Source organism: Natrix helvetica (genome assembly GCF_964273705.1).
Source record: "Natrix helvetica genome assembly, chromosome: 5".
NCBI lineage: Eukaryota > Metazoa > Chordata > Lepidosauria > Squamata > Natricidae > Natrix > Natrix helvetica.
In genome coordinates this window covers 97,006,984-97,034,077 of record NC_138551.1, presented here as the reverse complement: position 1 = coordinate 97,034,077, position 27,094 = coordinate 97,006,984, and the positions used below count along the sequence as shown (strand labels likewise).

Genomic DNA, 27,094 nt, shown 5'->3' with positions numbered 1-27,094 from the left:
TTTTTTCTTCGTCTTCTGTGTAAATTATTTTTCATGCAATATTGCTTGGTTTAACATCCATCTTTTATCCCTTCCATACTATTTTCATTGGATTATGATCTGCCCAGACATTGGGTTTTATTTCTGTCTGTTGTACACATGCTTTCAGTTCTCTTCATAAGGCAAGCTGTACTTTTTAATTCTTCATTTGCTTCCCAAGAACATGCTATGCTGGCTGTGAAATCTGGGAGTAGAAGTTACACACAGTTTCATGTTGCCAGGTTTGAGCAAAATTGCTCTAAGTAATTTGCACCTGAAAGAAGCTTATCCTTTATTTTTCTTTACCTTTCAGAATGGCAAAGCAAATTAAATACATGGTTTGAACAAATTATAAACAAGCCAGGTCACTGCCACCAGCCTACTAAAGATTTAGAAAGGAGCCATTCCCCTAAGCAACTCATCATCTATTGGAGCTTTCACAAAAGCACAACTTGATCAATTACACTTGTAATTAGCTTCACTGTGCTTTCTGTGTTGCTATAAATCAATGTTCACACTTTCCGGAATCATCTACTTCAATATTCCTATTTGCAAGATGTATAAAATTGATTAAGTATAGGGGACCTGACCTGATGTAAGCCCATGATTGTAAAGAAAAGTAGCTCAGCCACTTGAAAGGCCATTTCAATGATAAATTCTTCATGATGTACAATCTATAAGCCACTGGAAGGTAATTGCTTATAGGTCCTCGTTTGCAAATTCAGCATTATTTAATTACATTTAATTAAGATTCTTTGTAACTGAAATGATAGTTAAATGTTATCCTATTAAGCTGATTAAGAACACCTGCAAATGTGTAATTGATCCTCCAATACCCAACTTAATTTTAACTAAAACAAAACAACCTCCAAGCCACAAAAGTGTGTTTTCTTTCTTGAGGACTGTTAGTATGTTTTATATTTCACTTTAAAATGTATTGGGATGTGGTGGCTCAGTGGCTAAGACACTGAGCTTGTCGATCAGAAAGATCGGCAGTTTGGCGGTTTGAATCCCTAGTGCTGCGTAACTTGTTATGAGCTCCCGTTACTTGTCCCAGCTTCTGCCAACCCAAGTTCGAAAGCATGTAAAAATGCAAGTAGAAAAATAGGAACCACCTTTGGTGGGAAGGTAATAGCGCTCCATGCACCTTTGCCATTTAGTCATACTGGCCACATGACCACAAGATGTCTTCAGACAGCACTGGCTCTTCGGCTGTGAAATGGAGATGAGCACCGCCTCCTAGAGTCGGGAACGACTAGCACATATGTGCGAGGGGAAGCTTTACCTTTAACTATAAATATATGAATTGCATTCCAATGTATTCTGTGTTCCTCAGCTCTTCACAAAATGGTACCCTTTGTACATCATTCTCATCATTCCAAACACTGTAATAGGCAAGATAAGAACCAGAATATTATGGTAACAAGATTTTTTTATTTTTAAACATGTCTGAAATTGGTTCTGTGAATAAAACAAACACGAGTGAATTTATTATCAGGGGCCCCTCACCACATAACCAAAATATCAAAAACAAATTCAAAATTTTTAAATCAGCTTTTTTCATAAATGAGATATAGTGCAAAAGCTATAAAAGCAGTAGCTTGCTGCAAATAAATCTTTTCATTCTTTAATTTCCAATTTGATCAACAGGAATTCTCATCATTAATCTCCGCCATAGATATTTCGGTATAATGTTCATCAGAAAGCTACATTTATTTTTGTACATCCCCCCCCCCCCCGCCTCCCCACAGGATAAAAGAACTGGAACATCTTTTAATCATCCAGTTTTGGGAAAGATCATTAATTTGTATGCAGATCTTGATGGAAACTGATGCCACCTTGAGTCTTCAGCTTGTTTACTTGTACAATATCAAACACACACCCCTTTTCCCAGTAAAAATAATGTGCTAGGACAGGGCTGTCAAACTCCCGGCCCTTGGGCCGGATGCGTCACGTGCTGGCCACGCCCACACCGTTTAGCAAAGGGGGAAAAGTCCCGATACATCACGTGACGCAGATGTGACAACATGAGTTTGACACCCCTTTGGGTACTTGCATTTGTTATTTGTTGCTTGTGGTCTTGGGATAACAGTACATAATTCGGGCTTTCAACTGTCCATAACAGTTGAGGGCAAGCAAAGAAAACCAAAGGGGTTTGTTATGCAACCAACTGTAAATCAAAACTATTGTGGCACCATGGCCAATTCAGTCAGGGCGTGCAGTTTGTTTTTGAAAAGGAGACACTGGCTAGATTTCCCATCTCCGTTTCCAAAACTGAAACAGGAAAATGAAGGCAGTCTGATGCGAACAAATCACCCTTTCCTGCCATCGTTTTTATCATCTGAATGGTTCTGGATCCCTAATGAACTGCACAAAAATTTTAAGAAAATAAAAATTCTGGGTGGCAACTTAACAACTTGAAAATTACCTGGTAAACCTTCAGTTAGGCCAGGCGTGTCAAACTCAAGGCCCGTCAGTCGCTTAAACCATTTTAAATAAAGATTAACACCACCCCGAGAGCCAGACAAGGCCTGGATCCTTTGACTTCTGCATTCTTTGTCTTCAAAATGATGCCTTTAAATCGGAGTCTAACAATTGGCTTGAGAGGGAGCTGCTGCTCTTTCTACTTGAGTAGCTTTGGGCCTGGATTCTTTGGTTGGGCTGGAGGCCTAGGACCTTCAACCCTTCAACCAAGGACCTTCAACAGTCTAGAGCCATGATGGCGAACCTATGGCATGCGTGCCACAGGTGGTACATGGAGCCATTTGTCAGGGCACACAAGGTGTTGCCCTGTCAGCTGGCCAGCATGCGCTGGCCAGCTGACTTCGGCCTTCTTTTGAAGCTCCTGAAGCCTCCGAAGGGGGCGGGGGGCTGTTTTCGCCCTCCCCAGGGTCCTATAAAGCTTCTAGAGCCTGGGGGGAGTAAAAAAAAGCATGCCAAAATTGGGGGGGGGGGCTGGCTGTGCGCAAATGCGTTGGTGTCATGCCCATAGCATTATGGGTGTGGCACGCCTGTGCACGACCTCCCTGCACTCCTCCCCGCCTTTGGCACACAAGGCAAAAAAGGTTTGCCATCACTGGTCTAGAGAGAGACTGGGACAATCCCTTATAAAGCCGTGATGGCAAGCCTGAGCTGAACTCTGCTCTCTTTGCTGCTATATACAGGTAATCCTTGACTTACAACCATTTGTTTAGCGGCTGTTCAAAATTACGACAGTAGAAAAAAGTGACTTGCGACCATTTTCACACTTACAGCTGTTACAGCATCCCCAAAAGTCACATGATCAAAATTCAGATGTTTTAAGCAACTTGCACATATTTAGGGCGGCCACAGTGTCCCAGGGTCATGTGATCCCCTTTGGCAACCTTCTGACAACCAAAGTCAAGGGAGAAGCCAGATTCACTTAACAACCGTGGTACTAACTTAGCATCAACAGCACTTCTCTTCACAATGGTAGGACAAAAGATCGTAAAATGGAGCCTAACTCACTTAACAAACTGTCTCGCTTAGCAGCAGAAGTTTTGGGCTCATAAAAAGGAGGATCTGATTCAATGCTTCAACCACCAGACAATATCACCTTGGTTCAACTGCTGATCATCTTTGAAACAGCTTGCCTCCTGTGGTTATGACCCTTGCATTGCCCATTAGGATCACAATTTGCCTGGAAAATGACTGTAAATCTGAGGCAAGACAAGAGATCCTTGAGCATTATCAGCAAGCTTGTGTGTTTCAGTCGAGGACTGTCATATCAGTGAGTCAATAAAACAGCACAGCTGAAATCAAACACAGTCTTATTTCATATAAGCAGAGCAGGGGTGGGATTGAAAAACGTTAGTTCTCTGCTCAGTTTCTGGGTGGGCGTGGCCATGGGGGCAGGCATGCACTATGTTGGGGGGGAGTTTTCACCCTCCCCAGGCTCCGAAGGTTTTTTCTGTTCCTCCAGGAGGGCAAACACGACCTTGCCCGGACTCCGGAGACCCTCCGGAGGCCAGAAACAAGCCCGTTTCTGGACTTCCGGTAGGCCTGTTTTTTGCCCTTCCCAAGGCTCTGGAGGTTCTTTTTGAGCCTCCGGGAGGGTGAAAATGGCCTCCCCCGGGCTCCAGAGGCCAGAAACAGGCCCATTTCCAGACTTCCGGTAGGCCCAATTTTCGTCCTCCCAGAGCCTCCGCGTGGGCCCTGAACTTACTTGGCATCCAAAAGGGGTGGTGTGGAGACTCCTGGGAGAGGAGGCCAGTCCTTGTAACTACCGGTTTGGCGAACCAGATTAAAATTAACATCCGGTTCACCCAAACCGGTCCGAAGTGGTTGAATCCCACTCCTGAAGCAGAGGGACAAATTGGATTCGGTTGATTCTTTTAGCAGGGTTTTTGTTTTGTTTTCAAATTAGTGAACCACATTTTTCACTTTGCAGAGTAAATCAACTCCCCAGATTTCTCATTATTAACTATTAGTAGCTTCTGTTTCTGTCAGCTACATTATGCAAAGTGTGTTTGCCCTGCCTATCATTATTACTAACAAGCTTTGCTGCGCAAATACAAACAGCAGGATATTAGCACTACAGACTGCTTTTACCCCCAAAATACAAAATCTTAGCAGGACAGTATGAAACCACAGAATTTATTAGCCATTTTCTACATAATTGAAATAAAAGGGCACTTTTTGTAATAGGAAAAACTACCTTCACAATTCACTTTTGCTTCCGTAGCAAAAATATTCTTTTTAGTATTTCATATTCCATTTCATTATAAAAATATAATTTATAAAGTTTTCCATCATGAGCAATATCAGAAAAAAAGCTAATCATGTGTGTTTATGTTTAGAAGGGCACACATTGACATCTAGAATAATTCCATGAAGTCTATTTTACCTCCAAGTTATAAAAATGGAATGAAGACTGTCTATTTTACTAGGGAGCACTGAAAAGATATAGTTATTTAAGCCAAAATAGGCTGTACTTCAAAAGCCTGGGATGTTTTCTCGTTTCCTTTTAAATTTACTGTAAATTTTAAATCATCACCTGTAACTGCCACAGGAATCTCATCCAGAAGAAAATATGATCTGAAAGAAATTTGTCTGAGTCCTCGAAAAAGCTGACTATGGCCTGGGGATAACAGATTGTCAAAAAATTCATTTTAGCTTCTACATTTTCCCTTATAAATGAAAAACAGACAATGACAAGAAACTGAGTTGGCAAGTGTTACATTCAAGGAACTACACATCAGAAAAAGAGGTATATGTAAGGCCTCAGGTGTTTATAGTGTGCAGGAGCCAGTATAATATTTGATTGTGATCTCTTCTGCAGCATCCGTTATTCACGCTTCTGTTTCTGCAGGAGTTTTTGAAGGGTCATGGACAAATAATTTTTTTGGAACAGTGATGGATTTTTTCCATGCTAAAGGACTTCAGAACAGAACTTTTCATATCTGGCAGATTTTTAGATTCAATGCTTATTTTGTTTTTTAGGGTACATAAAAATGACACCTGCTAAACATAAGGCCTAAAATCTGACTACTTACCCTATTTCTTACAGCAAGTAGGAGATGCAGTCTCTTTAATTTAAATTTCAGATTACATACAGTGTGTATATTATAAAGACTGTTAAAACAGTAACAAATTGCCAGTTCTTTGGCATTTATAAACAGGGTAGACCATCCAAAATTGTTAATATAAAAATATTGGCAACAAGATTCTGTAGAAATTAAGAACCAAAGCAAAATGGCATATTCCAGGTCTGAAAAATATTCCACTCTGAAGATACTATAAGCATCAATGTAATATTAATTCCAATATGCTGAGCCCAGAATATTACACAATTAATGGTCAATTTTCTGACTGCTTATTTAGAATTGTAATCAAATCCCCAATAATTTATACATTTCAAGAATAATTATCCTATTATCTGTTTACTAAATGAAAAACTAAAAGTAATTATGAATGTTTTAAAACATTCCGCATACAGTATTTGAAAAATCGGTTTAGGCCCTTAAATTTCCTCATTAATTTTTACCTCTCCCTCTCCACAGATCTTCACAGGTTATGTTTACGTGAGACATTGATCATTCTGGAAATGGGAAAATAGGTTTGAATGTCGCAATGTGATAATCTTGATGGCAGCATCAACTGAAATTTTCAACCAAGATACTTTTTGCAATACTAAAAGTTTTCTTCTAACTGATTTACCTGTTAAACAGATGAAAAAATCAATTAGGATAGTTGTTATAAGAATTAACCAGATACCAATTTAATAAGCTACAGAAATTTAAAAAAATAATTCCTCCTTACAAGTCCAGACGCAAATTACAAAAAATAATTTTAATGGGTAGCAGATAGGAAAGGAAAAGCATAATTCTTCAAGTTACATATGGTGATTTTGATGTTATCTGATCTTCAAAATTGGGCAGTCATAATATCTAGAATCCAGAAATTCTTAATGGTTTCACAGAAGACACAATGCAAGAATTCAGATCTAAAATGACTAGCTACTAGCACCAAGACACTATTCATAAGCAATAGTTACTAATAAAGTAACATTTTTTACACATGGTTTACATTAAATATTGGTAGTTCTCCAGAGCCATAAATTAATACCATTCTTTTAAAATCAATGAACTTGCTGAAATTTATGATAATTCAGTTCAACAGACACTAAGACACTTAACAATCACAAAAGTTTTTATTAGTCATTTTTCTATTTAAGAATCTTCCAAATAATTAGAAGAGTGAATGGAAATTGGGGGAAACCTGAACTGTTGTGGAGTCAGATACTGAATCATCTCTTGTAGTTAAAGATTATAGATTATTTCAAAGAAGTGAGACAGATTTCCAGCAGCACAGAAGACACAGAAAAATAATTGCGTTTACTCTGCCTTTTTGTTTTTAAGTATCTGATAGACAGGCATCTGCAGATCTTCAATAGTTTCTGCAATTGGTTTGTTCAGGGTTTCTGGAAGTAGAAGAGTCAGAAAACCAGCTGATAATCCACTGATTCCAAAGACTCCAAATGGCACAGAGGGACCAAGAGATTTCTAGAAGGAATCAATTAAATTATTTGTTATGAAATAATGTAATTAGGTAGATAAGAGTTATTTTAAAAATCTTCATTGAATTGCAGTGATATATAAATAGGATATATAAATGAATGAATGCATCACCTTGTTTCCTAATACATGTTTAGCACATACTGTACATACTGTTTTGTGAAGTACAGAAAACAGTCCCCTCCAAAAAGTCAAAGGGACAATAAAGAACAAACATGACAATTCAGTGCCAGAATTCAAAGTGATGAACATATCAATCTCCTTCCTTCTCATATTCTGAGGATTTTTCTTAACTTAGAATAATTCCCCTTCCTATAAACCAGTGGTGGGATTCAAAAAGATTTACTACCAGTTCTGTGGGTGTGGGTTGGTGGGCGTGGCAGGGTGAGGATACTGTAAAATCTCCATTCCCTACCAATCAGTTGGGACTTGGGAGGCAGAAAATAGATGCGGGCGGGGCCAGTCAAGAGGTGGCATTTACCGGTTCTCCGAACTACTCAAAATTTCCGCTATCAGTTCTCCAAATACCACCTCTGCTATACACCATATGCAAATATACTGCAGGAGAAGAGAAAGCAGAACTGGGGGCAGAATTAAGCATATCATCAGCTTAAGAGTTGTTACGTTTCCACATACAGACTAAGTCTGACCCTTTCTGGATTCTGCTGACCCTTACCTGGTGCCAATTTAACTTTAGTTGCCTAGATTCCTATGCATAGGCTTGAATAATGCTTTTACGCTGCAACTTTATGGGATGATCCTTATATTCTACACATGATACATACGTAAATAATTTATGAACAAGAAACAAAGCATATTTCACATCCAATTAATTTATTCAGAAGTTGTGACAGAATAAAGACCAAGTTGCTGGTAATTCACTGCTGAAAAGCAGAGAAATGAAAAGCTCCAAGGGTTTGAGAATGAGGAAAAGATCAAGAGTAGAGATTTGAGGAAGGTTTTCTGCAAATAAATTCAGGGGAAGAAAATCTACTTGCTATATAGAAGCCTCTCCCATCAGCTGTCCCCACAGTCAATTCCTTGCTCAGATCCAAACTAGACTGATGGTCTATAATTGGATATCTTGAAAGGTTCGTTTTTAATGTAAAAAGTAGTCAGAGGGGAGGGGATGTCAAAATTGGAACAAAACCAAAAGGGCAAAAATGAGACATTTAATTCTTTCCTCTCTGACATATCTTCATCTGCCATGACACCTCACTCTACTGTCAAGCCTCACTGGCTAACCCTTTGGCCATACTACGTCCACACCAATGGTGGGATTCAAAAATTTTTACTACTGTTTCTGTGGGCCTGGCGTGGCTTGGTGGGCATGGCAGGGGAAGGATACCGCAAAATCCCCATTCCCTCCGGATCAGCTGGGACTCGGGAGGCAGAAAATAGATGGGGGCGTATTTACCGGTTCTCCGAACTACTCAAAATTTCCACTACTGGTTCTCCAGAACTGGTCAGAACCTGCTGAATACCACTTCTGGTCCACGTGGACTTTCAACTTCCCATAAACATAAGAAGGCTATGCATTTTATATGTTCATCTAAATCTTAATCAGACTTATTCAAAAGTACTCTGAATATTTACCAAAGAAATACTGGGCAAAAATGTATTAGTCACATATATATCATGATACAAATACTGGTAAAAAATATAAGCCCCACAACTATCACATTAGAATTATTGCATGTGATCAATCTTGTTAATTGATTTGAAAGTTTGATTAAACAGGATATACTGCAGACTGTATTACTTACCAAAGAAGGAACAAATGGAGCCAAAATCCCTCCAAACCTACAAATCATTGAGCATACACCCAAACCAGCATTTCTGTTTTATAAAAGAAATACCACAGTTAGTATTTATCCAAAGGAAAAAAGCAAGACTAATCTACAAATTCATGCTAAATAATGCATTTTAGTTCTTAATTGAATTTAGCTTTTAAACTGGATCAATCTCATTTTCTGATCTTATATCGCTATCCTATTATTTCCTCCACTACATAGTATTGTTCAATATTATCAACTGGAAAATATTGTTTATACTGCAAGAATTTCCTTGAATAGAAATAATGAAACTTCAACTCTTCCTCTACAGATTCTATAGAGACGCCTGAGATGGTCTCGCTCGTCTGTCTGAAACTACTAAAGTGAACAGGGGCCTCAGAGTGCTGAGCTCAGCCACCTATCTTTTAGAACAGCGTTGGCGAACCTTTTCGGTGCCGACTGCCAAACATGTGCGCGTGCTGAAAACCGGAAGAGCAGCTGCCCGGTGTGCATGGGTGCATGAGGAAGATGCTCTGACAGGTTTCTGACATGCGTAGGTGCACGGGCTAGCTGGTCTTCATGCACACCAGAAACTGGAAGACCATGTGCACTGGGCAGCTGCTCTTCCGGTTTCCGGCACACACACACGTGTGAAAACCAGCTGGTCGGTGCGCTGGAACCCAGAAGAGCAATGGGCGAAGGCTCACTTGCCCAGAGAGATGGATCTGGGTGCCACTTCTGGCATGTGTGCCATAGGTTTGCCATCATGGCTTTAGAACCATGTCCCTTCTAGCTCTCAAGCTCCATGTGGTAGTAAATGCTTCTTTGTGGGAAAGGGTGATGCCACCTGTCTTGAAAGAGGTGATATACATCACCTCCTCAAGAAGCCATCGCTGAACTCCAATTGATACTCTTTGGCTGATGGCATCTGCGTGATGCCCAATCTGCTGGGATTGTATTGGATGAGTAGAAACACCTAGAAAAAAGGCATTCCTTCAGACAATCAGGGTCCAAGTCATTTGCAGCTCTTGCTTGAGGGGGCGGTGCGGGGGAGGACTTTGTACAGCTTCATGTTATGCACAAATTGTTCCAGTTTCTGGACTGGAAGGTCCTATTCATGGTGGCTTCTCATCTCCCAATTGGTTTAACGTGACATGCTTTATAGCACGTGTGTCAAACTCATCGCGTCACGTGATATATCATGACTTTTTTTGCCTTTGCGGAGCCGGGGTGGGTGTGGCCTGCAGGCCGCCAGCTTGACACCCCTGCTTTATAGGGCGCTTCCCTCAAAATTCATTCAAAAGCTGACACTGTTCCAAAATGTAGCAGCCTTGGCACTTTCATTTCATTTGATATAATACTCATGTGACCACTGGGTTCTGGGAGATGCACCGGATTACAACAGACCACTAGATGGCATTAAATTGCCATATTTACTTTCTTCAGTGTCCTGTGCAATCGAAAAATATTTTCAAAAGAGAAGAATAATTTCAAAATGTCCTGCAATATTACCTCAAACATCATTTTATGAATAACTAACTAACTAACTAACTAACTAACTAAATAAATAAATAAATAAATAAATAAATAAATAAACAGCAGACACCATATTAAGGGATACCGTTAAAAGGCCCATTTATGGTCACAAAGATAATCAGCCAAATTAGATCTAGCGGTGAAGCCACCAGGCTAGACAGCAGGAGACTGTGGATTTTAATCCTGCCTTAGCCACGGAAGCCAGCTGGATGACTTTGGGCCAGTCTCTCTCAACCTAACCCACCCCACAGAGTGGTTGTTGTGGAGAAAATAGGAGGAGTAAGGTGTATTGGATATCTTTGTTATATATCTTTGATGTGTGTGTGTTCCTGCCTAACTCTGAAAGGCCTTGAGCAATTTCAACCAAACTTGGTACACAGATGACATACTCTCTAGAAACAAATACTGTGGGGTAAGACACCCCTAACACCCCTCGGGGTGTGTGTTATGTTAAGATACAGCCTGTTGTGCCTTAAAATGGCTTCTACTGTACTATCGTAAAATGGCTTCTACTGTACGGCACAGTGGAATTGCCAGGGTAACGGCTTCACAGTACTCCACAAGGGGGCTCTCTCTGGTAAGGTGGAAAATCCAACATTAGAAATTACGTTTGGTCCGGACATTTTCCCCCTATAAATAAATACCCAGACAACGCTGGGTTATCAGGTAGTACATAAATAAATGCGGATAATGTAAAACTGGATAGTTTTCTAGAAAGAAATCTGAAAGTACATGTAGAATGAAATATCCTTTCAACTATATTTTTTGTCCTTTCTTTACATCTTAGAGTGGCTTCTTCTCTCATTTCTCCTCCAATGTTTTAACATTAATATGGAAATAACTATGTCATGATTTGCCATCATTCACAAGAGAAGAGGAAGCTTGATCGTTCTGAGACAAGACAAACGATATCCACTGAAGAGCACTGGGCGTTCATCTCTGGAGGCAAGATATTCTTATAGAAGATACTTTTTACAGACAGCTCCGACATCTAATTCAGAAGTGTGAAGGTTTGTCTGCAATATGTAACTGCTGATGTGATTTCAGATGGCTTATATACATTACATATTGTGAGAATTTAAGATTTTGGAAATAAATAGAAAAACAACAATGTTAAAAGTCTGCTTACCTTACGACTGTGGGATACAGCTCTGAAGTATAGATGTATACAATGTTGAAGGCAGCGCTTACAGTCAATTTCCCATATAAAGCCAAAATTCTGGGACTGAAGAAAAATCCTTAAACAGAACGTAGGACAATTAAATAAACATTTCCCACCTTCTAATAAACAACAGTAGAATAATAGGCAGCTCTATTTAATAATAATAATAATAATAATAATAATAATAATAATAATAATAATAATAATAATAATAATAATAATAATAATAATAATAATTTTATCTGATTAGCCGCAACCCTCTCCCGAAGGACTCGGGGCGGCGTACAATCAAAACAGATAAAATACAGATAAAGACAAACATACATACATAAAGAACAAAGACATATACATGTGCATGGAGGAGGTAGACTCATAAGTGAAAGACAATTAAAAAACACAATTTAAAATCCCATTAAATAAATATTAAATTAAATATTTAGAAATAAACCCCTCTTTTTAGTATACCTTTGGTGCAGAGCAACCTGCAATTAGCACAAAGGGAAAACAACTCGTTTTAAATGACACCCTTACTGGTGGGCATCAGGGTGCTTGGCTAGAGGCAAGGAAAACGCCTGCATGTCATCTGGATAATTTCTCCAATGCTATAGTTCAGTGATAGCGTGTGTGCGCTTGTCTGGCCCGCAACCCAGAAAAGGAGCTGCCCAGGGGGCATGTGCATGCCCAAAAATGAACTTCCTGTTTCCAGCACATGCAGGTCTTCCAGTTACTGGCGTGTTTGCGCACACGAAGATCAGCTGGTTGATGCGCATGCTCACGCCGGAAAATGGAAGACCAGCTCTTCCAGTTTCCGGCACTGCTACACGCACTAAGGCCAGCTGATCATCATGAGCGCATGTGGGCAAGAAACTTGGAAGAGGAATGGGCCATGCCGCGGGTGCCAGGGACATGGCCTCACGTGCCACTTTGGGCATGCGTGCCCATAGGTTCGCCATCACAGGTATAGAGAGAAGCTCATGGCAAATATGATCATTTTCCCTGAGATTCTTACTAATTATCTGGTACCTTGGAAAAGAGGAAAGCAATTGAACTGCAGGATACTTCAAAGATTGCCAATGATTAAAGAAAAAAACCCTATTCATGCCTTAGCAGTATACAATACTAATAAAGTAGTATTATTATTTCTCACTGATTCTGTGTAGCAGCCTCTCAAAGTACCATTAATAGCTTTATACACTGACCCCCATTAAATTAAAACTGGGCATGCAATAAAGTATTTATTTAGCAATAATCTTATTCATCTGAAAAAGCTATTCCAGATTTGGTTTTAGTTTATTTTAAGTTTATTTTAAAAATTATTTGAACTTGGCTTGATATTAGCATACTAGGAGCACTTGTCTTTCAATATCTGTGCCAAGGAAAATTTGGTTTGCTTCAGAAAGAACATACTTACTCTTGCTATTTTCTGGTAAGCACGTGGTTAAAATGCAAGCAAGGCCTGCAAATATCAAAAAAGCAGCTGTACTTTTACGTCTTCCTGACCTAGTGCAGAAAAATTGTACAAATTTATATTGGATTTCCACAAAGATACATGTTTTAGAATATTTTTATTCATTATTCCAAACAACTGTTTTAAAAAAAGTGAACCTAAACTGCAGAAGGGCAAGCAGTTACCAACAGAACAATGTAGGCAAATAATAAATATTAATTTCTTTTCACATTTCAAGAGGAGTACCGTATTTTTCAGAGTATAAGACACACCTTTTTTCCTCAAAAAAGAGGCTGAAAATCTGGGTGTGTCTTATAAATCGAATACAGCATTTTTTGCCTCCCGAAGCCCTGCCCCCTTCACCAAAATGCCTGTGCATACCCTTTTGGATGCTTTCATAGAGCTCCTGGGGGCTGGGGAGGGCAGAAATGAGCAAAAAAATGGGCCGTTTTTTGCCCCCCCCCCAGCTCCCAGCAGCACTCTGCAAGCCCCACCCCCAAGGCTATTCATGCCTTTTTTTAAAAAAAAGAACCAGCCTGTTTTTGCAAAAAACAGGCCATTTTGGGGAGGTTTGCAGTATGCAAAAACTTTTTTTTTCCTTTTGGAAAGCTCTTTAACTGATTGATGAGAATTACATTGATCAAGCGCTGTGCCAGCAGAAACAAAGTCTTAGGTGCTGCAGATTGTCAGCGATTTCCTTCTCCAGCGCATAGATAAATACACCTGGAAACATCTACCTACCTACCTACCTACCTACCTACTCTCTCTCTCTCTCCCTACCTACCTACTGTATTTCTCTCTCTCTCTCTCTCCATCTACTTACCTACTCTCTCTCTCCCTAACTACCTACTGTATTTTTTTCTCTTTCCCCCCTCTATCTACCTATGAACCTACCTACCTACTTTCTCTCTCCCCCTATCTACTGTATTTATCTATCTATCTATCATCTATCTATCTATCTATCTATCTATCTATCTATCTATCTATCTATCTATCTATCTATCTATCATCTATCTAACTATCTATATATCTATCTATCCCTCTACCTACCAACCTACCTACTCTCTCTCTCTCTTCCTACCCACTGTATTTCTCTATTTCTCTCTCTCCCTACCTACTTACTGTATTTCTCTCTCTATTTCTCTATCCCTCTACCTACCAATCTACCTACTCTCTCTCTCCCTCCCTATCTACTGTATTTCTCTTTCTATCTCTTTCTATTTCTCTCTCTCTATCCCTCTACCTACCTACCTACACACACACTCTCTCTCCCCCTACCTACCTACTGCATTTCTCTATCTCTCTCTATATATATACCTTTATCTATCTACCTACCTACCTAACTACTCTCTCTCCCTCCCTCCCTACTGTATCTCTCTCTCTTTCTCTCCTTCTCTATCCCTATATCTGCCTACCTACTTTTTAAAAAAATGCCTCTTCAAAACCTTGGTTCGTCTTATACTCCGAAAAATATGGTAATTCATGGAGAAATAATAATTGGTGATCTAAATTTTACTCTGAGATACTTAGCCCTTCGCACAAAGTTAATTTCCTGTACTTGTGAATCCAACAGCTTCTGGGAAAAAATACTGTGAGGATAAGACACCCCTAACACCCCTCGGGGTGTGTGTTCTGTTAAGATACAGCCTGTTGTGCCTTAAAATGGCTTTTACTGTACAGCGCAGTGGAGTTGTCATGGTAATGATTTCACAGTACTCCACAAGGGGGCTCCCTCTGGTAAGGGGGAAAATCCAACATTACAAATTACGTTTGGTCCAGGCTGCTGGCTCTCACTTTCAAGGCCTTTTTGGTGCAGGACTGCAAGTCACCAAACAGCACATTACATAATAAACTCTATGTCTGGTCCAGCCACTTAGGGAAAGCCCATCCTAAGCAAGGGACACATATGATTGGTCTTTTCAACGGAACACTCTCTGCCTGCAGGAGAGTCACTGCAGGCATTTTGAACACTAACCAAAGTAACAGTTTCAGTGGATATTTGGCCATTTCAATTTAACTGAATAGTGCCTATTTCTATTTATAACTACCAACATTTAGTGTCTTATTCCTATTTTGAGTTTTATGAGCCTCGGTATCCTAGTGGTTAGAGTGCAGTACTGCAGGCTACTTCTGCTGACTGCCGACTGCCTGAAATTTGGCAGTTCAAATTTTACCAGACTCAAGGTTGACTCAGTCTTCCATCCTTCTAAAGTGAGGACCCAGATTGTTGGAGAAAATAGGTTGACTCTGTACACCGCTTAGAGAGGGCTATAAGCACTGCTAAGCAGTATATAAGTCTAAGCGCTATTGCTATTGCTATACCCCATCTATAGTCTACAAGTCATGACCACAATCGGGACTGTAATGTCCATCACTAAGTGATGCGGTCATTAAATGAGTTGTGCTCAATTTTTAATTTTTTTTTGCCGTAGTCATTAAGTGAATAACTATGATAGTTAAGCAAATCAATACAATACAATACAATACAATAGCAGAGTTGGAAGGGACCTTGGAGGTCTTCTAATCCAACCTCCTGCCTAGGCAGGAAACCCTATACCGTTTCAGACAAATGGCTATCCAACATCTTCTTAAAGACTTCCAGTATTGGGGCATTCACAACTTCTGGAGGCAAGTTGTTCCACTGATTAATTGTTCTAACTGTCAGGAAATTTCTCTTCAGTTCTAAGTTGCTTCTCTCCTTGATTAGTTTCCACCCATTGTTTCTTGTTCTACCCTCAGGTGCCTTGGAGAATAGTTTGACTCCCTCTTCTTTGTGGCAACCCCCTGAGATATTGGAACACTGCTATCATGTCTCCCCTAGTCCTTCTTTCTAATAAACTAGACATACCCATAAACCGTTCTTCATACGTTTTAGTCTCCAGTCCCCTAATCATCTTTGCTGCTCTTCTCTGCACTCTTTCTAGAGTCTCCACATCTTTTCTACATCGTGGTGACCAAAACTGAATGCAGTATTCCAAGTGTGGCCTTACCAAGGCCTTATAAAGTGGTATTAACACTTCACGTGATCTTGATTCTATCTCTCTGTTGATGCAGCCTAGAACTGTGTTGGCTTTTTTGGCAGCTGCTGCACACTGCTGGCTCATATTTAAATGGTTGTCCACTAGGACTCCAAGATCCCTCTCACAGCTACTACTATTGAGCAAGGTACCACCTATACTGTACCTGTGCATTTCGTTTTTCTTGCCTAAATGTAGAACCTTACTCTTTTCACCATTGAATTTCATTTTATTAGATAGTGCCCAATGTTCATGTTTGTCAAGATCCTTCTGTATCTTTAGCCTATCTTCTGGAGTGTTGGCTATTCCTGCCAGCTTGGTGTCATCTGCAAATTTGATGAGTTCCCCATTTATTCCCTAATCCAAATCATTGATGAAGATGTTGAAGAGTACTGGGCCCAAAACAGAGCCTTGGGGTACTCCACTGCATACTTCACAGTCACACAGTCATTAAATAAATCTGGCTTCCCTGATTGACTGTGCTTGTTGGAAACCCCCTGAGAAGCTCATTAATGATGATCACATGACCTGGGACATTGCAACTGCTGTAAATACATGCTAGTTGCCAAGTAACTAAATTTTGATCACATGACAAAAAAGTCTTTAAGTGTGAGGAACAGTCGTAAGTCTTTTATTTTCAGTGCTGTAGTAACTTTGAACCATTGTTAAATAAATGGTTTTAAATCAGTGACTACCAGTACTGCAATTGGAACAAACAAAAAATGTTTGTATTCAAAAATAAAAAAATGGATCCAGGAAGCAATAAACTAATCAGTCTGGCATCAATACCTGGGAAACTCCTGGAAAATATAATCAAACAGTGGATTTGCAAGCACCTAGAAATGAGCAAAGCTATTACCCTGTTTCCCTGAAAGTAAGACCTGACTGGAAAATAGGTCCTAGCATGATTTTTCATGATGCTTGTAATATAAGCCTTACCCCCCCAAAATAAGTCCCAGTTAAGATTGTCAGCCAGATGGATGCATTTAGTACCACGTTTCCCCCAAAATAAGACCTAACCGGAACCCTAATGCAACTTTTGGAGAAAAAATTAATATAAGACACAGTCTTATTTTTGGTTAAACATGGTACTAGAACCCAAAGTGTATTTGTTAAAAACAGATCATGCCAGGAAAAAAAACCTTATTGCATTCTTTGACAAAATGACTAAATTAATGGATCAGGGAAATGCTATGGGTACAGTTCACTTAGACTTCAGTTCTGCATTTAACAAAATAGACCACAACCTGTTCTTTGGTAAGACAGAAAAATGTAGGATAGAAAGCATCACCATCAGATGGATTTGTAGCTGGCTGACCAACTGCACTCAATGTGTAGTTCATAATGGAACTACATCTACATGGAAGGAAACATGCAGTGGGATACCTCAAGGTTCTAACTTAGGCCCAGTACTCTTTAACTTCTTTATAAATGGTTTAAACAAGAGAATAGAAGGGGAACTCATCAAATCTGCTGATGATACCAATCTCAGGTAGGGTGTGTGGGATAAATTAAAGGTAAATGTTTCCATCGCACATTGTTCCCAACTCTAGGGGGCAGTGGTCATCTCCGTTTCAAAGCTGAAGAGCCAGTGCTGTCCAAAGATGTCTCTGTGGTCATGTGGCCGGCACGACTAAACGCTGAAGGTGCACGGAAAACTGTTACCTTCCCCCAAAGGTGGTCCCTATTTTTCAACTGCATTTTTACATGCTTTCGAGCTGCTAGGTTGGCAGAACCTGGGACAAGTAACAGGAGCTCACTTCGTTACATGGCACTAGGGTTTCGAACCGCCAAACTGCCGACCTTTCTGATCGACAAGCTCAGTGTTTTAACCACTAGCAACACTTTAGAAGATACAGTCAGGTACAAAAGGATCTTGATGCACTTGAACATTGGGCTCTATCCAACAAAATGCAATCCAGTGGCAAGAAAGATTTTTTCCCCTATACATATGCATTTCATTTTGAGAAAATCAAATGCACAAGTATAGAATAGGTGGTACCTGGCTGAAGAAAAGTGGCTATGGAAGGATCTAGGTGTCGTAGTGGACAACCACTTAAGCCAGTGGTGTGCTGCAGCTGCCCCAAAACTATTATAACCCTAAGCTGTATCAACCGAGGGATAGTATCAAAATCAAATGAAGTGATAGTACTGCTTTATACTGCACTGGTTAAGATTACACTTGGAATCATAGGTGGTAATCAGCCGGCTCTGACGAACTGGTAGTGGACTGGCTGGCCCTGCCCCCATCTATTCACTGCCTCCCAAGTCCCAGCTGATTGGCTGGGTCTTTTGTTGCCCTGCACATGAGAATAGACCTGGAAAGCAGGTTAGTGGGGTGGGGTGGGAATGGAGATTTTGCAGTATCCTTCCCCTGGAGTGGGGTGGAAATGGAGATTTTGCAGTATCCTTCACCTGCCATGTTGACCAAGCCATGCCATGCCCACCAAGCCATGCTCACAGAACCGGTAGTAAAAAAAATTGAATCCCACCACTGCTTGGGATACCACATCCAGTTCTGGTAAACCACAATGCAAACAAGATACTAAGACTCTAGAAAGAATGCAGAGAAGAGCAACAAAGATGATTAGGAGTCTGGAGGCTAAACAGTATAATAAATAGTTGTGGGAACTAGGTATGTCTAGTCTAATAAAGAGAAGGACTAGGGATGACATGCTAGGAGTCTTCCAATATTTGAGGGCTTGTTACACAGAAGAAAGGGTCAACCTATTCTCCAAAGCAACTGAGGCAGGACAGATGATTTTTAAAGAGAGAAATTTTGTGACAGTGAGAACAATTAATCAGTGCAATTAATGGCTTGCCTCCAGAAATTGTGAGTGCTTAATCACTGGAGGTTTTCAAGAAGAGGTTGGACAATTACTTGTCCAGAATGATATGGGGTCTCCTGCTCAAGCAGGGGATTGGACTAGAAGACCTCCAAGGTCCTTTCCAACCCTGTTATTCTACATCCTTTTGTAAAATAAAAAGAAGTGTGAGATGTATTAAGTCATTTTTAAAAATCTTCATTCATAACAGAATTTCTGAGCAGATTTGATACATTTTATCTATGCTGAAAATGTATATAAATCAATTAACATATAGAAATAAATTCAAGAGAGATGTTACTCTATACCGTGCTATCTAATATTGATCTTACCAAGATTTCTCAATGAAAAACATGCAGAGTGGAAATGCTGGAACTTCTACGAGACCAGAAAGAGCCACATTTAAATAAAGATTTCCTCCTAATTCACCAGCGTTCAGTGTTAAACCGTAATATACAAAGCTGCACACATACCTAAAGGTATTAATGAAAGATTGGTTATTTTAAACATGTACACAGATTATGCAAACTTTAATTACTTGTATACTAAATGAAGAAAAATATACAATAGTGAAGCAGTGAAGTTATAAATCATGTACTAAGTATGGTATTTTTAATTCCATTCAATTGTGTCCAATTTTTGGAGACTGCCTGGACGAGTCCCTGCAGATTTCTTGGCTAGGTTTTTAATTGGGTTGCTACTGACTCTTTCTATGAGGCAGAAAGTGACTAGCGCAAGATCACGCAATTGGTTTTGAGCCCAAGGAAGAACTAGAATTTAGAGTCTCCCAGTTTCTAGCCTAATGTCTTAACCATTGCACCAAACCAGCTCTGTGAGAGTTCGCATACCTTCACAAAATTTGGAAATTATTTTTCCCACTAGAATTTGGATTAGAAAATCAGTGGATAGAAATCAACAAATTTGCCATACATTCATGTAGGTTTGCTATCATAGACTATTCTGGTTTTACTTCAAGGCAAAGGATGCTATAACATGAATGATTCAGATCATTGGTATTTGATTCAAAATCTGACTGTTTAAAAACAAGTGCAAAATGGTTACACAAATGTTTGTTCACTGACAATGATCAAACAAGAAATTGTTTCTGACTGATTTCTTTTTAGGTGTTTTTAAAATCTGAAATCCATTGACAAAAATGAATTTTTTTCTAGGGTGGTTTAAACCAACATGGTAAGACCAAAAAAGAGGTTTTGACAGCCAACAAATAACAAGTATTCCAACCATTGTATTACTACTTCTCAACTGTAAAACCACCTCTATAAGAATTCTTCAAATACACCAATAAGTGCCGTAAATAATAGCTTTAGACATCCAGTAGAAATTCCGAGGAAATATCAAAATGTTAAGGATACCAGTTTTCATTTCAACCAGTTGCAAAACATTTAGCTCATTCCTTCATGTTTTCACATTTCTGATATTTCTAGTAGAGATGAAGGAAAAGCCTTTATCCACAAAAGGAAAAAAAGACAAGAGTATAAGATAGGTTTCGTTTGGAGTAGCTCAGCAGGGGTAATTGCCTATTAATTATTCTTATGTTTCTGGCTCATTAGTTTAAATTTGTTTTATCTGATGATCCTGGAATTCTAATAAGTCACACTAAGTCCTGAAAACCTGTTTATCCCTTTTATAGCTGCTGCATTATCAGCATACGGTCCTCTTTTCTACCACCTTATTCTGAGAAGAAACCATTATGAAGGGGAGATGGCATTTCCTCCTGTTTCACTATCAAGAGAGGAAAGAGACCAGGAGAAAACCAATCATGGCCTCCAGCTATGGGCAGAATTTTGTTGAGAGGACTTTGGGAAGATGACACTTGGGCACAATGGAAATAAGCAGGGGTGGGCTTCAAAAATGTCAGCCAAGAGTTCTCTGCCCTGTTGCTGCATGGGCATGGGCATGGTGGGCGTGGCCTAGTTGGCCTCCTGCACCACAGGGGGAGAGGGGCATTTTGCCTTCCCAAGGATCCAGAGGCTTTCGTCGAGCCTCTGGGAGGGCGAAAACTATCTCCCCCGGCCTCTGGAGGTCCTCCAAAGGCCGGAAATGGGAGGGCCATTTTTCCCCTCCCTGAGCCTCCGCGTAGGCCCTGCACTTATCTCGGATCCAAAATGGGCCACGTGGAGACTCCTGGGGGGGAAGGGGAGGGGTGGAGTGGCTGGGGCCAGCCAGGGATAGGATTTGGAGTTCTCCAAACCGGCCATAATGTTAGCTATGGGTTCTCCCCTGGAAATGAGTTCAGGATACATTGTGACAAAAGGAAACGACATGAAGATGATTGTCAAGAAATATTCAATCTTGCACAGTGAAATTCGGAGTTATACTCCTTTTTGGGAAGAATTTGGAGGCAGAATGCGACCGGATGCATTGTTACACTGGGTTCATCAGGCACACAAAGCCACCTATTTCTCTAGGCCCTATCTTGTTAGAAAAAGATCTGGGGTACATATACCTGATGAGTCCAAAGTAATGATGACATTGGCCCTATACTGGTCAATGTTTAGTAAGGTGTCATGCAGGGTATAGATAAATTTCCCCCTCGTTAATAGAGGTCTGGAAGTTATATAAATCTTTGTTAATGAAGGCATGACAGATGGAACACCGCATCTGTGTGGCCTGAAAGTGTACAAAAAGGAAGGTGGACCATATATATCATTCTAAAGATAAAGTCTTTGTCGAACAGTATCATTTGATGGTTTTATCCAATTAAAATATTTTTTGTTTTTAAAAAGGGACTCTTTTTAGCTCTTATTCATATAAGCATATAACCTTAGGAATGTACAAAGAGCACAGATCCAAATGAAAGCCAATACAACATTTACTTATTTTTCTTGCTCATGGCAGTCATCTCGGTAAGATTTGTATCATGATAATGAAGTTACCAAAATTTGGAAAATGGAACAAAAATTCTCAAATTCTCTACCTATTTTGTGAAGTGATTCCCAATAGCCAGGAAACAACTGTTTACCATTTTCCCTTAATATTATTCTGATTACTTTGAAATGAATTTATCTATGTGGTCGATAGGACGTGGTGGCTCAGTGACTAAGACGTCAGCTTGTCGATCAGAAAGGTCGGCAGTTCAAATCCCCAGTACCGCGTAACAGAATGAGCTCCCGTTACTTCTCCCAGCTTCTGCCAACCTAGGAGTTTGAAAGCACATAAAATGCAAGTAGAAAAATAGGGACCACCTTTGGTGGAAAGGTAACAGCGTTCCGTGCGCCTTCGGCATTTAGTCATGCTGGCCACATGACCACGGAGACGTTTTCAGATAGCAGTGGCTCTTCATCTTTGAAACAGAGATGAGCACCACCCCCTAGAGTCGGGAATGACTAGCACATACACTATATTGCCAAAAGTATTCGCTCACCTGTCACACACTGATGTTGGACGAGTTTACGTGGCCTACCACTTCATGGCTGAGTTGCTGTCGTTCCCAAACACTTCCATGTTCTTATAAAACAGTTGACAGTGGAATATTTAGGAGTGAGGAAATTTCACGACTGGATTTGTTGCACAGGTGGGATCCTATCACAGTCCCATGCTGGAATCCACTGAGCTCCTGAGAGTGACCCATTCTTTCCCAAATGTTTGTAAAAACAGTCTGCATGCCTAGGTACTTGATTTTATACACCTGTGGCCATGGAAGTGATTGGAACACCTGATTCTGATTATTTGGATGGGTGAGCGAATACTTTTGGCAATATAGTGTATGTGCAAGGAGAACCTTTACCTTTTTATGTAGTCCATAATTATCACCCAAAGCTGTTATGTTTACATGGGATCATTTAAGTCAAGTCAAAATCTCTTTTTATAAATTACCAGATATACATCAAAATGACCGTGCGCCATCGAAGGACGGGATGCGTAACCAGGTTGAGGAGCCCAGGGGTGGAATCGTCTTTCTTTATGGCTCCTTTGCATGGCTTCAGTTTTACCACCAGCCTCTCTTTCCCATTGCGAAGAGCCATGTACTGCAGCACATGCTCTGCTTCTGCTGTTCTGCCTTGAGAATATAACCATCTTGGTGATTCAGGAAGCATGCTGAAAAAAGTAAACCACGAAGGAGAAATTCATACACTTAAAAAGGTTCTTTTTGAATCTGTGTACTGTACTAACAGAAAAGATTATCCAGCAGGGGAGTTTCCACCCCCTCCCATTCCTTTTCCTACAAGCATTTGGTTTTCCTAAAGCCATTTGTTTATTGGTTGGCGGCTAACTGTCCCAGGCGGCAAAAAACCCAGGACAAATCCTCCTTCAGTGAGTGGGCAGAATTGCCCGAAGAGTAACGCTGGCGGAGAAGGAGGTGCAGCCAAGGGTAAGAGATGAAAAGTCCCATTCTGATAGCAATTAGACTTATATACCGTTTTACAGGGCTTTACAGCCCTCTCTAAACAGTTTACAGTGTCAGCCTATTGTCCCCAACAATTTGGGTCCTTATTTTACCCACCTCGGAAGGGCGGAAGGCTGAGTCAACCTTGAGCCTGGTAAGATTTGAACTGCCAAATTGCAGGCAGTCGGCAGGCAGCAGAAGTAGCCTGCAGTATTGCACTCTAACCACTGCACCACCGCGGCTCATGAAAGGTACACAGAAATTTGGAAAAGATATGAAACTTATTTCTCATCTTTTACATTGATTAAAACATTCTATGACCCACAGAATAATAGCTTCAATGTTATTCAAAATTAACTGGCATGGACTTCATTTAATACGACAAGTGTACTACAACTCACATAATTGTTACACTGATTCTGATTGTAATATAATTGCAGATATGCAGAGAAATGGCTCAGTCTCACTCATCCTTGCTCAGTGGTGGGATTCCAAATCTTTTCCTACTGGTTCTACGAGAGAGCAATTCATGTGCGCAGCACTCAAAAAACGCCCTCGGTGTCAGTGCTGGTGAGCTGAGCTGTTTTTTAGTTCAGCTGAGGCACGGCAATCCACTCTGCTGCGCGAATCAGCTGAGCTAAAAACCAAAGGAATATAGGACAGGGAATGGCGGGGTGGGAGGGCGGGGCCAGCCAGAGGTGGTATTTGCCGGTTCTCCAAACTACTCAAAATTTCCGCTACTGGTATGCCAGAACTGGTCCGAACTGACTGAATACCACCTTTGCTGCTCCCTCTCCAGACTGTTTTCATCACAATGATATGGCATGCATCAGTGATCATTTATGCTAACCCGGCTCAGTTTATACCCAAAAATATGCAACTGATTTTCAATATTTCTTTTAGGAACACATTGTCAAGAAAAACTAAAATAATCTGCTTAATACTTCCTCTGATTTCATTCAGAATATAAAAATGTCAAAATTTTCTCTCTTTAATATTATCCTGTATCTTTGGGTTAGTGTTTGACACTTGTCTACTGCGAAGATAAATTATTACAAAGACTTACAAAGAAAGAAGAAAAAAGAAAACTCCTGGAGAATTTGATACAAAGGCAAGAAGACGCCAGTCTCTTATATAATAGCCCAGTAAGGCATAAACAGCTATGCCAAATGCAAATGTCAAATTTGTCAACGAGCCTGAAGATACAAACAAAAACAAAGTATTTTATAAAATGTTGGGGAAAAAACCAAGACATTTCAGCACTACACCCATACTAAGAACACACTTTATTATGCTAAGTGTATAATTTACACTGAAATCGTATTAATTATAAATTCACAAATAGGTAAACAAAAACAATTAAAATAATGAAACCAAATAATTGTAAAGAATAATTACTCATTTTCATACATAATAATATACTAATTATAGTAAAGTTATTCATTGAATAATACCTTTGTGATTTGTCAACTTCAGTCAACAAATTAAGATTAATTTACTGCGAAACATTTTTATTATTTTAAGTTCATAACATGCAGTGCAAGCTGTTAATCCTTTCTTTGTTTAAGAAATTAGATTCTCATTGTTTAAAAATATGACTTTGGGCAGATATCAATCATGACAACTAACAAGTTTAACAGGCTAAGGAAGGGTAAGGTCACAACATTAAGGTATACAGGATACTTTAACGTAACTTCCTACCTTGGGATGAGATATACAGATTAAAGAACAGGGCAAAGTAGTATTTTTCAATGTTATTAGCAATTCTAGCCACGTTTGTATGGACATAAAATCTCACTTGAGCTCAATGGAGTATACTCTAAACCTACAATCTAATACACATTTACTTAATTAAAATAATTAAAACAATGGAATTCAGTCCAAATCAACTACAGGTAATTCTTGTTGAATGACTGTTCATTTAGCGGCTGTTGAAAGTTACGACAACGCTGAACTAGAGGAATTTTCCTTGTATGATCCTCATAGTTGTAGCTTGTTGCAGCATCTCCAAAGTTAATGGGAAAGCTAGCACGAGGCAGGGTAGATAAAAATCGATTTTTCTAAAAATAAAAAAAACTGATTTTTTTAAAATCGGGTTTTTTTAGAATTTCAATTGGATTATTTTTATTTTGGTTTATATTTATATTTATTAAAATTTATTTTAATAAAATGCTTTCAGAATAAAAAATCTATCTAGATCCGTGATGGCGAACCAATGGTACACGTGCCACAAGTGGCATGCGGAGCCATTTGTCAGGGCACGCGAGGCGCTGCCCTGTCAGCTGGCCAGCGCGCATGCGCGCGCTGGCCAGCTGAGTTCACCTTTTTAAAAGCTATTTTTCACCTTCCCCAGGCTCCAGAGGCTTTATAGGAGCCTGGGGAGGGCGAAAAGAGCCTCCCCCGCCCCCCCCGGAGGCTTCAGGGACCGTCCCTGAAGCCTTCGGAACGCTTAAAACCACCCTCCGAGCAAACTGGAAGTGACTTCCGGGTTGCTCGGAGGGTTGTTTTAAGCGTTCCGAAGGCTTCAGGGACCGTCCAAGGCTTCCCTGATGCCTTCGGGCACTTAAAACGACCCTCCGAGCAACCCGGAAGTCACTTCCGGTTTGCTCAGAGGGTGGTTTTAAGCGCTCCGAAGGCTTCAGGGAAGCCTCCGGACAGTCCCTGCAGCCTCCGGAGGGCCTCCGGGGGGTCGGGGGAGGCTCTTTTCGCCCTCCCCAGGCTCCTATAAAGCCTCTGGAGCCTGGGGAGGGCGGAAAAAAACATGTAAAAATGAGGGGGGGTCGCACATTGTGCGCGCATGCGCACTGGGGGGGTCGCGCGTTGCATTATGGGTGCGGCACGCCCGCATTTGACCCCCCTGCGCTCCCCCCCACTTGTGGTACACGAGCCAAAAAAGGTTGGCCATCACTGATCTAGATAGTTCTCGATTTAAGATACATTGATAATTTGGTTTATTCAGCATAAAATGGAACTTAGTTATGTAGCATGAGGCTGTATGTTCTGTAATATTTACATTTTTGGTACACTCATTTAATGAATCCAAGCTCTGCAAGATGAGAGAACATCCACTGCATTGATGCATTCACACAATTTCACAGTAACCATGAGATAAATCATAAAGTTCAGGAATATTCTTTTATCCCATTGTTTTGCAAACCTATGTACACTACAAACTGTATGATTGTCTGAAGAGAAATGCATCTGTACCACCAGGCTCTAAGCGTGAGGAGGATGGGTAAGCAGTAAAAATTAAGTGAAACCTTCTAAGCAGCTTATAAATATAATATTAAAGAGCACTTGTCATTTCAGATCCATCATGGCAGTGCCTGTTAGCGGGCATCCACTCACCTGCTGCCTGCCACGTCCCTCACCTTGTTGTGTCACTGCCGCATCACCAGCCGTCCCATTAAAGTGAATGGGACTGTCGGTGTGTTAACAGTGGGTCAGAGGAGGAGCCACTACGGGACGGAGGTGACAGGCACTCTTTAAAAATTATGATTTAAATCAAGTTGATTTAAATCAAGCCTTTTTACTATTGATTTAGATGATTTAAATCGTGATTTAAATTTACTTGATTTAATCAAATCCACCCTGGCAGCAGGTCATAAATGGAAATCACACGACCGCACAGGATTCACCTAACAATGATATGGGGGACTGTTGAAACTGTTGTTATAAGTAGTAGTGGCCAGATGAGGTCCCATTTTACTATTCCATTACTTAGCAATGGAGTTCTCAGTGCCAATTACCATAATTAAGCAAGGGCTATCCGTAATACATAGGGACTGGTGTCTATGTCAGTTTATTAAATTGAAACTTAGGCTTCCAGAACCCCTATAAGACATGAGAATTATAGGGGGAAAATATTTGACATATATTGTTAATTTACAGTAGTGGCCAAAATTGTGGAAATCTTTTGGGAAAAGTGT

General features: G+C 40.2%; 1 protein-coding gene and 1 long non-coding RNA gene across 3 annotated transcripts in view; one reads left to right on the top strand and one right to left on the bottom strand.

The window, feature by feature from the left end:
- Window positions 1–1,440: 1,440 nt before the first annotated feature.
- LOC309392917 lies at window positions 1,441–5,053 on the top strand. The gene is made up of 2 exons (XR_014175509.1): window positions 1,441–2,757; window positions 2,801–5,053. It is a non-coding gene; the product is annotated as an uncharacterized lncRNA (long non-coding RNA).
- A 499-nt stretch (window positions 5,054–5,552) lies between these two features.
- The window catches only part of LOC309392916 (solute carrier family 22 member 15-like), a 41,112-nt gene continuing 19,570 nt past the window's right edge, over window positions 5,553–27,094 (bottom strand). Inside the window, exons 5-12 of one of the 2 annotated variants that reach the window (XM_081954511.1) lie at window positions 24,232–24,361; window positions 22,655–22,876; window positions 19,150–19,290; window positions 12,940–13,028; window positions 11,496–11,604; window positions 8,822–8,894; window positions 6,880–7,043; window positions 5,553–6,198 (exon numbers count right to left, since the gene is read on the bottom strand). In XM_081954511.1, the coding sequence (XP_081810637.1) occupies window positions 6,195–6,198; window positions 6,880–7,043; window positions 8,822–8,894; window positions 11,496–11,604; window positions 12,940–13,028; window positions 19,150–19,290; window positions 22,655–22,876; window positions 24,232–24,361 (932 nt within the window). In that variant the 3' untranslated portion in view covers window positions 5,553–6,194. The remainder of the gene's footprint in view (window positions 6,199–6,879; window positions 7,044–8,821; window positions 8,895–11,495; window positions 11,605–12,939; window positions 13,029–19,149; window positions 19,291–22,654; window positions 22,877–24,231; window positions 24,362–27,094) is intronic. The other variant, XM_081954510.1, reaches the window with a different exon arrangement.